Source organism: Sturnira hondurensis, unplaced genomic scaffold (genome assembly GCF_014824575.4).
Source record: "Sturnira hondurensis isolate 20B ecotype Veracruz unplaced genomic scaffold, ASM1482457v3 Scaffold0010128, whole genome shotgun sequence".
NCBI classification, from domain to species: Eukaryota; Metazoa; Chordata; class Mammalia; order Chiroptera; family Phyllostomidae; genus Sturnira; species Sturnira hondurensis.
This window is the reverse complement of record NW_028082759.1, coordinates 11,649,576-11,664,755: the sequence shown is the minus strand read 5'-3', so window position 1 is coordinate 11,664,755 and position 15,180 is coordinate 11,649,576. Positions and strand designations below refer to the sequence as shown.

Genomic DNA, 15,180 nt, shown 5'->3' with positions numbered 1-15,180 from the left:
CTATTTGCACTCTTTGCATAAAGGTGTAAATAAAGGCAACTAATAAGCTACCCAGACACCCTTCTGAGCAAGTGGCTAAAAGCCAATCAATATTATGAGTTAATCCTCCCCGGATGCTCATTCAATTAAAGGTGTCAGTAATGCCTCATCTGATGTGGCCTCAATTAAATCCAACTATCTGATGGTGTGAAAACACAGGGGGATACAGCAACAGCAGCACAACCAGACAAATAGGCAGCCTTCGTGTGCCTGCTAATTACTACACCTGGTGTATATTATGGCTGGTGCACTTAACACAGCACGAGGTGGCTTTAATTTCTGCTATGGCGTGCGTGTGTCTGTGCCCGTGTGGGGGTGGGGTGCGTTGATGGTTGATGGGGGAACTCATCTGAACGGCAGTGAAAAAATAAACATTTGTGCCTTTTAGTTTTGAAATCTCTGACATCAATAAATAATCTATGTCATATAAAGGACCTTTTATACAGTTTTAAGGAATTCTGGGAAACTGGGTAAAAATGAGAAACAATGAGCAACATCAAATAAACCCCAACTTAGTGATGAAGAAGTCCTGGGGAAGGAAATGAATGTCATTTCAGATTAAGAAGCTTCACTTTTTAATTATGTAGCTTTTTAAATACTATTTACTGAAGTCAATTTACAAACTCTGAGAAAGTCAGATTATAACATACATCACAAAGTCTCACTGCAAGGACGCTGATCCATATTTTTGAGCTTAACAGCTCATATTATAAATACGATTCAATGCAAACTGGATGATTCCAATGTTTATATTCCTAAAACAACATAGAAAAATCTCTAATGTGTAGGAACAATGTCTTGTTTACACAGTGACTCCAGTGGGCCCACTCTTAGCCACACGGCAAGGACAAGGCACTGTCCACAGAAGTGGCAGATGCAGCAGATGCCTCGTCCAGAATGTCCTCTGCAGGCTCACAGTAAGCTGTCACCCACCCCCCACCCCGCCTGTCCCTACACACTCCGTCCTGACTTAAGCTCCCAGTGCGGGAAGTTAGCAGGAGACTCTCCTGGAAGCTCCATCACATCCTTGGCTGCTAAGTATGGAAGAGGGAGCACGAGAAGGAAGCGAAAGCATACCCCCACAGACGGGGCTAGTCCGCCACGATGGCCACAGCTACAGACGTCAGGACAACTGGTAAAGCGGGGATTAGAGACACAGACCCTCATCTAGCCCGGCCTGAGTCCATCTGTTGGCTGAGGCTGAGGCAGAGGTAGGAAACTATTAGCCAAATTTCACTCGGTTTTCCCAGATTAAGTGTACACACTTGTTGACAACTCTGGTTTCTTTCTAACACACCTTTCCCCCCCGCCCAAGTCGAGTATGGGTAAGATGAAAAACACAATTTGCACGTGTCTGAAGTGCAGGTTTTAAGTGCAGAGAATAAAGCTGATGGGAGAGACGGTCTTCTGTCCTCATAGGAACATGTGCCTTCCTGCCCCAGGGACGTAAAGCCGCTCTGCCCCAGCAAACCAGTAATCCTTGGCCAGGGAGGGAGGCTTAGCAGCGGGAGCCCCTCGGTGCCCCGGTGACCAAGGCTGTGCAGTGACCCAGGTACAAAGTCAATGGGGCAGCAGAGGACCCTCCATCAGCCAGCACCGCAGCCACAGAGTCTTCCTGACAAGCTATTACTAAAACTAATTCCAAGCCCCGGACATAAATCAGCCTTACTATTTTACGACTATTTTTATGGCATTATCTTCCATTGTTCTTGCTAACTGTTCACTTTTTGTGTGGTCTTCTGCTCAAACTATCCTTTGTGTTCATTTCGATCTGATTTCACCTGTTAAAAAACACTTGGAAATGAGGATGCAAATAAGTTTCAAAAGGCTTGTATTTTATTACAACATCCAATTCATATAATTGGGAAAAAAGGTTAAAATAAAAAGACACAAAGAAGAAGGTGAGGTGGGAAGAGAAAGAAAAAAGAGGCAGAGGCAGAAAAGACCAGAACTATCTCTAGCTCCCTCCTTCCTAGTGTCTGTCAGAAGTCTGCCACCGCCAAGCCACAACATGGAACCAGAGTCTATCTTAAATTATTCTGCATATTTATGGAAACAGATTGTACATTTCCTGTTCTTAATCTGAAAACAGTAAGGAGCAACCTGTTTTAGAGAGGAACAACTGAAGAAAAAATATAATACCCATAGTCTGTTCTTCAAAGAAACTTTTTATCATTCAATTCAGTATGTTGCTGTGCTGACTTTTTGTTAATCATCAAAAAACGTAACCCCTGAAATTTCAGGAACTCTAAAAAGAGACCAGCCACATCATTCTGCAGATTGAGTCTGTTTCCCTGCTGCTGACTCTGGGCTGGCCTCCGTCTTGCTCTGACCAATAGAACGTGGCATGAATGATGCCACGTAAGTTCCAAGGTGAGCTCCAAGAGGTCTCGCAGGAGTGTTCTCTGGAACCCTGCTCATCCCGCCAGAGTGGCCTGGGCTCAGGGCCTTGGCAGTGAAAGACCACAGGGAAAGGGATGTGGGGACAGCTCGGCCCACCCCACAGCAGTGTGGGGGGGAGCCAGGGAGCAGAGCAGAAGGCAGACTCAGAATCACGAGAACCGCCACTAAGCCCTGGATGGCTGGGTGCACCTAACCACCATCTTTTCCTCCCTGAGGTCCCTGACCCTCAGCAACAATATCTTACCTATCAGGGTTCGTTTTAAAATTCCCAAACTGAAAAACATATTGGGATATAAAGAATATAAACAAAAGAACTTGTATGCACAACCCATGGACACGGACTAAAGGGGAGAATGTGGGTGGGAGGGGGTGTGCAGGGTGGAAGGGAGTGAAGGCAGAAAACAGGACAACTGTAATAGCATAATCAATAAAATATATTTTAAAAAAAGAATATAAACAAAACTAATCTAGAAACTCAGGATCAAACAAGAAAGCAAATCGGCCTTAGGCCGGAAGTCTCTGTCTTGCAGTAAGCACACATGATGGTTATAATAAACCTTTTGACTCTGTAAGAAAACATGAGCTGATGAAATGCCAGAGCAATGGAGCAACGGCTGCCTTCCCAAAGACTCCCAGAGAGCACGCAGAGGGTTTTTTGCTGGTTGTTAGCGGGTTAACAAGCACTGCATGAGAACAGGCCCAGATGTGGTCGAGAATCTCAAGTACAGCGAAAGACTGCTACGAATGTCAGGCACGGTCTCCAAGAGGCAAGAAGTGAGAAGAGTGAAGGCACTTACCGCTTGCATGGCCGAGCCTCTGGGAGGGTGGGGCTCGATGAGGAGCTGCGAAGGCGTCTGTCCGAAACTCCGGATTTGAGCCTCAACAGCCTGAAAAAGGCATGGGCGAGTTGGAGGGTTAAGAGGTGTTAATTACAGGCACTAGAACCACAACTGTCACCTGAAAATGTCATTCCATACTTCTGGCTTGTTTCATGCTGAAAGTCAGCCTTGTGTTTGCAGCGTGGGGCGCAGCACCTGGCAGGGGCACAGCAGCTGAGGTCATCCTGCAGCCCCGTGGAAGCTGTTCCTATCAAACCCTGCAGAACTTCCTCATCTTGCTCAGTGATATGAAACAGAAACCAGCTATTACAATCAGAAATTGTCCCTTTTGGCTTCATTTCTATTTTCTTGCATTTTTTTTTCCTGCTTGCATCATCCCTAGTGACTAAAGTTAATCTTTTACAGGTATAGAGAGAACCCACTGTTGCTTTGATTCCAGGCCCCATTTCATCCTGGAAAGTAGAAAGGGGGGTGGGGAAGAAACATAGCACCTGTGGGAATGGCTTGATGCTATTACTTTTGCCATAGAAAGAGCATTATTGTTGACAGTCTCTTTGAACCTAGGTGGCTAAACAACAAAGTAAAAGCCATATGTTGCATCCAAGCATGAGATGGTTAAACCAGAGATGAACTAAACATAAGAAACATGTGTGTGCGCCCTTTTGGAAAGATGTGCGCCTGCACCCCGGGCAAGGCACTCCCTGCCATGGTGCTCCCCGTACACCTCACACAGATGCTCGAGCCCCAGTCGCCGCCAACTCCCTCACCACGGGAAACTACTCAATGCCAGATGCCCACTCTCTCTGTAGTTATTTACTTGTTTATGTTTGTTTGCTCCCACTAAAATATAAGACCCTTGACAGCAAGGACCTTACGTCTCTTCTTCACTCTTGGGTCCCTATGCTGAATAAAGAAAGGCCGCACTATGTGCAAACGGAGAGAAGGAAGCAAAGATACAGTCATTGTTCTTAACTTCCAGGCTAACAGGATGAAGAAAACCTCTCCAATTCATAAGAGAATATGTTCATCATGTTATTTTTTAATCTCTAAGAAAAGGTCTTCAATTTTTATATACTCTGTAGGACTGCAGGCAACTGATAAATCATAAACAAGAAAATATAATCTTTATCCACTATTAATTTTCTTTTTTATTTGATGAGAATACCCCTAATAACTCTTTACAATGACCTGCTAGGAAATGAGCAGCTCATTTATTTATACCTTAAATTATCATCAACTATGTACACAGCAGTCAAAGCTCTCAATGTTTGAAGAATACATTCCTAATATAGGAAGCAGGGAAATGTAGTTGGATGTTTGCATAATAGTTTCATGCAGTCAGTCCAGTAAGTTCAAGGAGTGACTTGCTGGGGCAGAAAAGCACGGGAAGCACCTCTGAAAGCTCAGGGGATGGTGGAAGCAGCCCGATTTTGAAGTCAAACAGACCATGTTCAAATCCCAAATCATACCACTTATAAACTATGTGATCCAGGGTAAGTTATTCAATGATGCATATGTAGAAACACAGAAGAGTGTTTAACACAGATTAGACCCTCAATATGCAGTCAACAAACACTCATGGAAGGCTACTAGCAACAACAATAATGAATATTTAGTACTTAACTATTTGCCAGTAACTCCTCTAAATGATTTACAATCATATCATTTCCTCTTTAAACTGTGTGATGTGGGTACTATGCAATAAATGCACAAAGCACTTAAATATCTTGTCCAAGGTCACACAGTAATTAAATGGCAGGCGTCAAATCTATATGCAAGCCACTTGATTCTACATCTTATACCCTCACCCAGTAAGCTATCCCTTCTCCATATGTGTGAGGTCCTGTAGCAGGGCGTAGGCATCAGACTTAGTACAGGAAACACGAGCTTACACTCTAATGAATGAATTACTAAGGTATCTCTATCATCACCATTATCATCACAGTGAAAGAAGTTATGTTCGGACACGGCAGTAGAGCAGTGTGGCTAGGCAAGCACTGGTTTACACAGCGGGAGTGAGGCTGGCCCTGGACTTCTGAAACAAGCGGAGAGGCCAATGGGAAGTGAAGAATAAGGACGAGGACCATTTCAGAAATACATCTAAAGCCTTTTTTGATGGGGTAAAATCAATTTGTCATCAACATCAAGGTACCTTTTGAGGTTGCGACAGAAGAAAAATATCACAGAATGGCAACCTGAAACCTACAAGCAGTCCCAAAGAAGAGAGTGAGAGCACTGTTACTGTGTGAGGTACAGGTTTTTGGCTGAGGTTAGGAGTGTGGACTGTAAGTCCCTTGTGAGAGCAGTTAGCAAAGCCCTTTCCCTGGACCACTGCCTTTGTGGTCCCCTCCCCCACACACCTTCCCCCCCTGAAAGAGAGGGGGGACAGACAGCTTCCGTATTTGGCCTATGGGGTAAGGTGGTTTGGAGTGCTACTCCTGACTTTACCATCTACCTGCTGTGTGACTTTGGACAAGGAGCCTAATCTGTTTCCCCATCTATAAAACAGAGATAAGAATGCCTAGATCATAGAATCATATGGAAAATTAAATAATACACATAAAGTGCTTAGCACAGTACCTAGCACAAAGCACTAAATAAAATGATGTATTAGGCGGGGGCTTGGTGTGATCACCACTTAACGCAGCCAGAACAGGGAAGGAAGGAGTGCTTCAGGAGTTCGTATCGATAATAATGAACGCATTGTATCAGAAAACAAATCTGGCCCAGGTTTCAAAATGCACTACAGGGCTTAGCATCCACAGACAGATCTCTCTGGAGAAGCTGTGGTATTGAGAAGAAAAGGAATGAATTATGTGCACGATGACCTAAGGAAAAACCAACAGGTCCTAGAGACTGAGACTTGGAGCGGTGACGAAAAGACAGGACAAAACTAATTGCTTTCTTTGGAACCTGCACATTTTGGAGAGTAGTAAAGCAATGAATGGAAATACAAGTTTCTGTTGTGGAGAAATAGTTTGGCAGCAGGGTGGGGAATCTGAAGCGACAGTGGCGGCCATCTCTCCAGGTCCGGGTGTCCGATGCACTAAGAAGGCCCCAGACTGGCTCCTGCATGCAAGGCTGAAGTATTGATTTGGGAGTCACTCATACAAAAGAAAGGTAAGTCAGTGGTGTTTGATGTTTCCCTCTCACTGTGTATATGTAACTTTAAACAGCAGAAATACTCCCTTTTCTGGGGAAATCTTACATGAAACTCTGATACAGAAAAAACATAGCGATAAGGCTGTTCTACTTGGAAGGTTGGAGGACCTTTGATAAGCTTCCTCAGCAGCTCCTAAGAAAATTCTGAGAAATCTTAGAAGCACAGTTTGACACCCATTGGTTAAGCTCCAGGAAGAGAGTATACAAAACACACACACACACACACACACACACACACACACACACACAGGGATCTAAAGCCGCACCTTAGGAAACTCGGATTTAAGGGATCACATGAAGAAGTAATGAAGGAGACAGAGAGGGGGCCCTGGGGGTAGGGGAGCAGGATGGTGTGATATGGAAGCCAGCGATGAGCGTTCCAAAACGGAGTGGTCAGTAATGCCAACTGCTATGGAAACATGAAGAATACAGGCTTTACTACAAAGAAATCTCTATTATACATGCAAATTCAAAGAAACTAGTCTTAGTACATATCTTGCTTTGCAATTAATATTGTTTTGAGATTGAAAAAATGTGATGAGAAAGTTTTCAAAAGTACCAATCTCCTCTTTTTAACCAAAGCAGTGCTTTTTAAGGGCCAAGTCAGAAATCCTAGGGGAGTTAGTATGACTCGAAAAAGCCCCTCAAGTAACTTTATCACTCACTCTTCCCTTTTCGCTTCAGCCCTTTGCATACAGACCAACAGAAAATTTCAAAGGGAGGTCTGAGGCTTAGGAAGTTGGATTGGTAATAGGGTAACCAAACAAACTCTACCAAATGCCTAAACTGTTTTTAGTAAACTCTCCTTTGCCTAGAGAGTTTTAGTGTCATGCGTTATCTTTAAAAAATCTGTTTAAGTTGGCGCTGGCCAGGGAGCTCAGCTGGTTAGAGTGTCGTCGCAATACAATAAGGTTGTGGGTCCAAATCCTGGTCAGAACACACACAAGAAGCAACCAATGAATGCACAAATAAGGGGGACAACAAACTGATGTTTCTCTCTTTCTCTCTCAGGCATCTCCGCCCCGTGGGAAATCTCTTCCCTGCTCTCACCCAGCCCGTTGCTGGCCCTCCCTGTTGCTCTAGCAGCAATGTGCATGAACTCCTACTACCTACTTACCCAGTATTCCAAATACTGTGTAATTCATGTCTCTGGTCTCTCCTAGAGACCACAGACTGCCACGTATTTCTGTGCTTCTGGGGGTGTGACACACAGTAGGTGCTCAGTTTACTTACTGAATAGATGGCCATCCAGGCCAACATAATTCAGCAGGATGCAGCTAAGAGATACACTTCTACACTGTTACAGAGCAGTCAGCATTAAATAAAACATTCTACTAAACATTTCTACTGAAAAGCTTACTTTATTATGTAACATTCTTACTCATCAATTCCCAATTATTCTGTAAATAACCTATTACTATTTTCTATAATAAAACCTGAATTCAGCAGGCAGCATTCCAGATGTTGAAATACATGGTAATAAAAAAGACTATGCAAATGCCTAGAGACATTCCAGTAAAACCACATTATTTATATTTTATAAACAGCATCTCAAATATTACCTAGAGAATTTATTAATGGATTTTCAAGTGGAAATATTATGAAAAGATTTCAACAAGCTGTGTCTTCTGTAGTTTTCTGTGCCAACTACTGCATACTTGCATGATTTTATGGTCATATGTATAGAGAAAGAGATAGTATATAGAGATTATAGATACACAAGCTACATACATTGAGAGGAAAAAGAAATAAAAGTCAAGGAAAACAGACTTGGCTTAGTGACAATGGAGTATTTGGCTTCAATTTAATAATGACTCTGAACTAGTCTTTTTAATCTAAAAGAGGAAACAAGTTAACTCAATACAACACTTAGTAACCAACAATAAAGCTGTAAAATTTTATTTTAAGATGGGTCTAGGGGAGACATAACATATGGATGCAATTAAAATAAACACACATGTACACTGCTTTTGTTAAGCACACAACTCTGAAATTGCATTTTATCCTCTATAAAATGGATAGGGAAACTAAAAACAATCCATTAAGAAAAAACATGTCATTTAATAATATATTAAAATGTTCTGATATTACCAAAATTAAGCTCTAGAAAGTGGTCTTAAGATTCTAGAGAAACTCTTTACTAAGAAATGTTTAAAAAACCCCAAACAAGAGTTCTTATTTTGGATTTCAGCATCAAATCATGTTTCGATATTTTAAGAGTCGCATTAACACCATCCAGGGACCCTCCTGTGTCCCACGTCAGCCATCCCCTGTGCCGCGGGTGCTGTCATCCTCACACATCTGGGCCTAAGTTGGAGAGCAGCTTGCTGGGTATTTGACAGGCTTCCACTCAAAGTTTCCTGGTCAGCAGCCCAGGTGACCAGCCTCAGAGCACTGTGGGGCCACTGAGCAACTGAGCTCTGGCGTCAGGAGCAGATTGAAAAGTATCCTGCTCCAGTGACCACTTAGTCATTCCGTGTTAGAGTTTAAACCAGACCCCCTCCTACTCTACAAAGTGAAACACAAAAGTTACTTTTCAGTAGAGCAATAAACGCACAAAAAAATTTAAAAACAGCATAAAAACCTAACTTAAATTATTTCAAAGGAATCATTAAAGATTGAAATGTAAACAGTCAATGTGCTCCAGAAATAAAAATTATATATAGAATTCAAACATTTAAAGCATAAATGTAAATAACAAACAGCCTATCAGAAAAAAGTCATGGATATACTAGCATATGGAATATTTAAAACTCAATCAGATAAATGTGCAAAATATAGTCTAAATGGTATTTAATCAAATTATGCAAAATATTTCATAATAGAAGAAGGTTATTGTAAAAAAATAAGCAAACTGAAGAGAAGTCTATGTGAATTTGGACTGGAAAGACATTTTTTTATTTTTTATTTTGAGAAGTTAGAGAAAAACAATAATTTAGTTAGTGGTCAGTTTTCTATGTTTTCAAATGAAGAACAAGCTACTGATGCTAATTCTACAAGTTCTCATAAGGAAATATAACACAAAAGATTTAAATAGATGGTGGTTATTATACATCCTATAACAGTAAAAATTACGGGAAAACTACTTACCCTAAAATAATGGAATACTATGCAGGCATTAAAATGAGTGAGTTGAGCTGAATATATTTGACATGGAAACTAGTCTGTAATATATGATTAAAAAAAAATCAGACTTCTGGCCAAGATGGAGGTGTAGGTAGATACACTTTGCCTCCCCACACAACCAAAAGGAGGACAACAAATTTAAAAACAAAACCAACCAGAACTGCCAGAAAATCAAACTGTATGGAAGTCTAACAACCAAGGAATTAAAAAAAAACATGCACCCAGACTGGTAATGGGGGCAGAGATGGGCAGCTGGGTGGAGAGGACTCACAGCAAGGCAGTGGCTGGAGGACCAGGTGGTCCAACATTTGCATGCAAATAAATCAGGAGAGACAACCAAGGAGTGAGACAGACCATACAACCCAGAGTTCCAGCAAGGCAGAAATAAAGCCTCAAAACCTCTGTCTATAAAAACCTATGGCAGTTGAGGTGGCAGGAGAATCTCCCAGCCGCACAGGAGCCTTCATTGAAGACACTCACAGGGTCCTAGGATGCACACAAACCCACCCACCTAGGAATTAGCAGCAGAAGGACCCAATTTGCTTGTGGGTAGTGGGGGAAGTAGCTGAAAGCTAGCCAAGAGCGGAGCAAGCATCACTGTTCCCCCTCTGATCCCTCCTCCGCATACAGTGCCACAATGGGGTTGTCCCACCCTGGCAAATCCTAAGGCTCCATCCCTTACTATGCAACAGATGAGCCAAGACAAAGAAATATGGCCCATACGAAAAAACAGACAAAGCTCCAAAAGCAGAAATAGGCAACAAAGAGGTAGCCAACCTAACAGATGCAGAGTTCAAAACGCTAGCAATCAGCATGCTCACAGAAATGATTGAGTATGGGTACAAAATGGAGGAAGAAGGGAAAATTATGCAAAGTGAAATAAAGAATAGTATACAGGGAACCAACAGTGATGGGAAGGGAACCAGGAGTCAAACCAATGATTTCGACCAGGAGGAAGAAATAAATATTCAACTAGAACAGAATGAAGAAAGAAGAATTCAAAAAAATGAGAAGAAGCTTAGGAACCTCTGAGACAACTTTAAACGTTCCAACATCTGAATCATACGGGTGCCAGAAGAAAAAGAGGAAGAGCAAGAAACTGGAAATTTACTTGAAAATATAAGTAATAAGTATATAAATATTAAAAAATGAAGGAGAACTTCCCCAACCTGGCAAAGGAAATAGACTTCCAGGAAGTCTAGGAAGCTCAGAGAGTCCCAAAGAAGTTGAACCCCAGAAAGCGCACACACCAAGGCACATCATAATTACATTACCCAAGATGAGAGATAAAAAGGAAATCTTAAAAGCAGCAAGAGAAAAGGAGATAGTTACCTACAAATGAGTTCCCATAAGACTATCAGCTGATTTCTCAAAAGAAACCTTGCAGGCAATAAGGGGCTGAAAAGAAGCATTCAAAGTCATGAAAGGCAAGAACCTATATCCAAGATTGCTCTATCCAGAAAAGCTCTCATTTAGAATGGAAGGGCAGATAAAGTGCTTCCCAGATAAGGACAAGTTAAAGTAGTTCATCATCACCAAGACTTGATTATATGATATGTTAAAGGGACTTTTCTAAGAAAAAGAAGATTAAAAATATGAGCAATAAATGACAACAAACTCACAACTATTAACAATTGAACCTAGGGAAAAACAGAAACAAAAACAAACTAAGCAACAAGAACAAAATCACGGAAATGGAGATCCCATGGAGGGCCATCAGCAGGGAAAGGGAGGGAGGAGAATGGAGGAGAAGGTACAGGGAACAAGCGTAAATGGCAGGTGGAAAACAGACAGGGAGGGGTTAAGGACAGGATAGGAACTGGAGAAGCAAAGAACTTGCATGTACAACCCAAGGACATGAACTGAGGGTGAGGGTGGTGGGGCAGTGGTAGAGGGGGTGTGGGGCGCAGGGGAATGAAGGGGAGAAAAAATGGGACAAGTGGCATAGGCTAATCAATAAAATATATTTAAAAATAAAAAATAAATTCCTAATTATGGAAGAATATAGTATATGATCTCATTTAAGTTAATAAAATAAATTTAAATATATAAGCATGCATCCTTACATGTGTTATTCTGTGAGCAAAGATAAAATTAAAAAATTTTAAAAAGAAAAACTGGAGATACTCTTTACCAAGAAATCTTTACACACACCTAGATACACACATGTAAAATCTGGAAGAGAACATACTAAACTGTTATCAGCTGTTATTTCTCATGAGGGGTAGACAAGATTAGCAGAGTAAAAATTAATATTTTCTTCATTTTTATGCCTTTTTCATTTTTGAGAACTCACACAAAGCATACATTACTTTAAAAATAAAGGATAAAAATTTTCCATTTTCAAAATAATTCTGAANTAATAAAATAAATTTATATAAGCATGCATCCTTACATGTGTTATTCTGTGAGTACAGATAAAATTAAAAAATTTTAAAAAGAAAAACTGGAGATACTCTTTACCAAGAAATCTTTACACACACCTAGATACACACATGTAAAATCTGGAAGAGAACATACTAAACTGTTATCAGCTGTTATTTCTCATGAGGGGTAGACAAGATTAGCAGAGTAAAAATTAATATTTTCTTCATTTTTATGCCTTTTTCATTTTTGAGAACTCACACAAAGCATACATTACTTTAAAAATAAAGGATAAAAATTTTCCATTTTCAAAATAATTCTGAACTAAAAAACTACAACAACCTAAAAAAAATCCATCAACGTTGGATATAGCTTTATGAAGTTTAATTTCTCCATTCACATCATAGCCAGAAATACTTTTTACCTTTTTAAAATATTTATTTATTGTTGTGTTGTTCACTTATTTATGCATTCATTATTTGATTCTTATGTGTGTTCTGACTGGGGACTGAACCTGCAGCCTTCGCATGTTGCAACGACGCTCTAACCAACTAAGCTACCGGGCAGGTCCGGGAGAACTTGTTAACCATCTAACACAACTGTAGTTGAAAAACTGGTCAATAACCGTGAAATTAGTAGACCTTGCTATAAAGTTAATTTTATTTTGAGCCAGTTTCCTAATTTGTTTCTATCAGATTTCAAGAAGCCATTAGTTTTGGCAATATTGTACCATCACTTAGTATAAATTAAATATTTAGAAATATATATAAATTTCATGAGTGTACGTTTTTCACAGTGCATCAAGTATCTGAGGGCATAAAATGTCATAATGGTATGGAGTACACAGAGAGCAAAGAGAAAGAATAGCTTGCTAGATGAAGTAAACAAAAAATTAAGAATGTAGTGATAAGAATGCAGAGGAAAGAGAAACTTACGGAGGGAAAGGAGTATTTTTACTCACACAACTAGTCGTATTACGGAAGTTACTAAGGTAAAACACACTCTCTGTAAATTCTGAAAATATTCACAGATTTTCCATTAGCGCCTTTAGCTGAGCCTATACATTCCAGGCACATTAAACTGAAGCCCAGCCCAACCTCCCCACAACCTCCACTTCCTGCAGCTGTCCATCCACTGCAGTGTAATCCCAGCTGCCAATCTGAAAGAAACCAGCTAGTCAGAGCAGACATAAGCAACAGAAACAAATGTCACTCAATAACATTCAGCGGCACTGTGCTCATGGATAATTTCAAACAGTATCTCTGTCTAGAACACTGATGTGCTCATTCAAAACACCTCCGGCTCTGGCTACTGGAAGTGAGTAGATAAAGCAGCCTGCCTAGAAAAATAAGTGGAATGTTGCTTCAAAGAACTTTCCAATGCTAAGAGCAAACATGGTGAAACATAGTAAAAAGTTCTTGAAAAAAATAATCAGAGGAGTTAATTTACTGCAGTTAGCAGTTTAAATGACTTCTTAAAACCAGACAAAATGCTTCAACTAGGTCATGGAAAGAAGCAGCCGTTTGGTCATCCATCCGGTAAGAATCACTGGGTCTGTTTTCCCAATAGTGTCTGGAAGCACCCACGGTGTGAGAACGCCAACGTGAGGGGCAGACAGGGAGAAAGCAGGCAGCGAGGTCCTTGGCCTCGAGTCACGTCCACCATGAGATGCAACACTCACACATACACACTCCACTCACACAGTACTGGCGGGATAGAGGCAAGGCAATGAATTTACTGATTACTTAGTTTAATAACACCTAACGTTTACAAAACTTGCACTTGACTCACTGTGTCCCAAGTACTAGTTGAATGTCAGTTGCTGCAGTGCACCAATAATGAAAAGTAAAAGGAGTGATTATATTTTAAGGAAACTTCCTCATCTTTTTTTTAAAATAAAGATTTTATTTATTTACTTATCTTTAGAGGGGAAGGAGAGAGGTAGAGAAACATCAATGTATGGTTGCCTTTCGTGCATCCCCTGCTGGGAGTTGGCCTGCAGGGAACCTGCCTGCAACCCAGGCATGTGCCCTGACTGGGAATCGAACCGTGATCCTCTGGTTTCCAGGCCTGTGCTCAATCCACTGAGCTACACCAGCCAGAGCCTTCCTCATCTTATAGAGAACAAAATGCAGTCACTTGATTTGAAATTACTTTCCACACATTGATTTAAAATGATGTATTACAGAATTGTACACTTGAAACCTATGTAGTTTTATTAATCAGTGTCACCCCAATGTAATTCTAATAACCAATGTCACCTCAATATTTANTATGGTTGCCTTTCGTGCATCCCCTGCTGGGAGTTGGCCTGCAGGGAACCTGCCTGCAACCCAGGCATGTGCCCTGACTGGGAATCGAACCGTGATCCTCTGGTTTGCAGGCCTGTGCTCAATCCACTGAGCTACACCAGCCAGGGCCTTCCTCATCTTATAGAGAACAAAATGCAGTCACTTGATTTGAAATTACTTTCCACACATTTGATTTAAAATGATGTATTACAGAATTGTACACTTGAAACCTATGTAGTTTTATTAATCAGTGTCACCCCAATGTAATTCTAATAACCAATGTCACCTCAATATTTAAAAAGTAAAAATAATCAGCACTTAAACCATTATAAATGTAACACAATCCCCCCAAATAAAGTCAAATAAATAACATCAAATAAAATAAAATAAAATAAAATAAAGATGGTGCCAGAAGGAAGCAGCGGTTCATGACAGAGATCATCAGAGTAACAGAAGGGCTGAGGATTCCTTGGGTACTTGACAGTAAAATAAAATCATAAAGACAATAATACTCTGCTTTATATCCTTGGATACAAAACTTAGCTCCAACTACTTGACGAAGAAGTCTTGAATAGACATAACAACTAGAAAAAAACAAAGATTAGCTTTACTGACAACTCTGATGTTCATTACGTTGCCTAAAGGAAACTTTGCTTATTGTGGTTTTGATATACAAGAAAGTCTGGCATAATTTCAAGGTATTTTTTATGTAGGTTTTCAATTAAAACTTGACTAATCCTTATGGTTTATTTGGCTTTTCACTGTACAGTTTCCGTCCTGCACTGTGTCAAATAAGCCATCTGGGGAACACACTTCTGGCCGGAGACGCTTCCGCATTACTCTGTCACACTCTGAATTGTGGCTGCACGAGACGTTAACTTGTTGCATTCGATACTTCTAATTGACCCTGTTGCTACAACCATCTTCATCGTGTTGTCCTACTGTCCACAACAAAG

General features: G+C 40.7%; 1 protein-coding gene across 1 annotated transcript in view; it reads right to left on the bottom strand.

Annotated features, from left to right (window-relative positions):
• Positions 1 to 15,180, bottom strand: part of LRBA (LPS responsive beige-like anchor protein) — a 522,692-nt gene that overhangs the window by 43,789 nt on the left and 463,723 nt on the right. Inside the window, exon 49 of the mRNA XM_037058420.1 lies at positions 3,240 to 3,329. Coding sequence (XP_036914315.1) covers positions 3,240 to 3,329 — 90 coding nt within the window. The remainder of the gene's footprint in view (positions 1 to 3,239; positions 3,330 to 15,180) is intronic.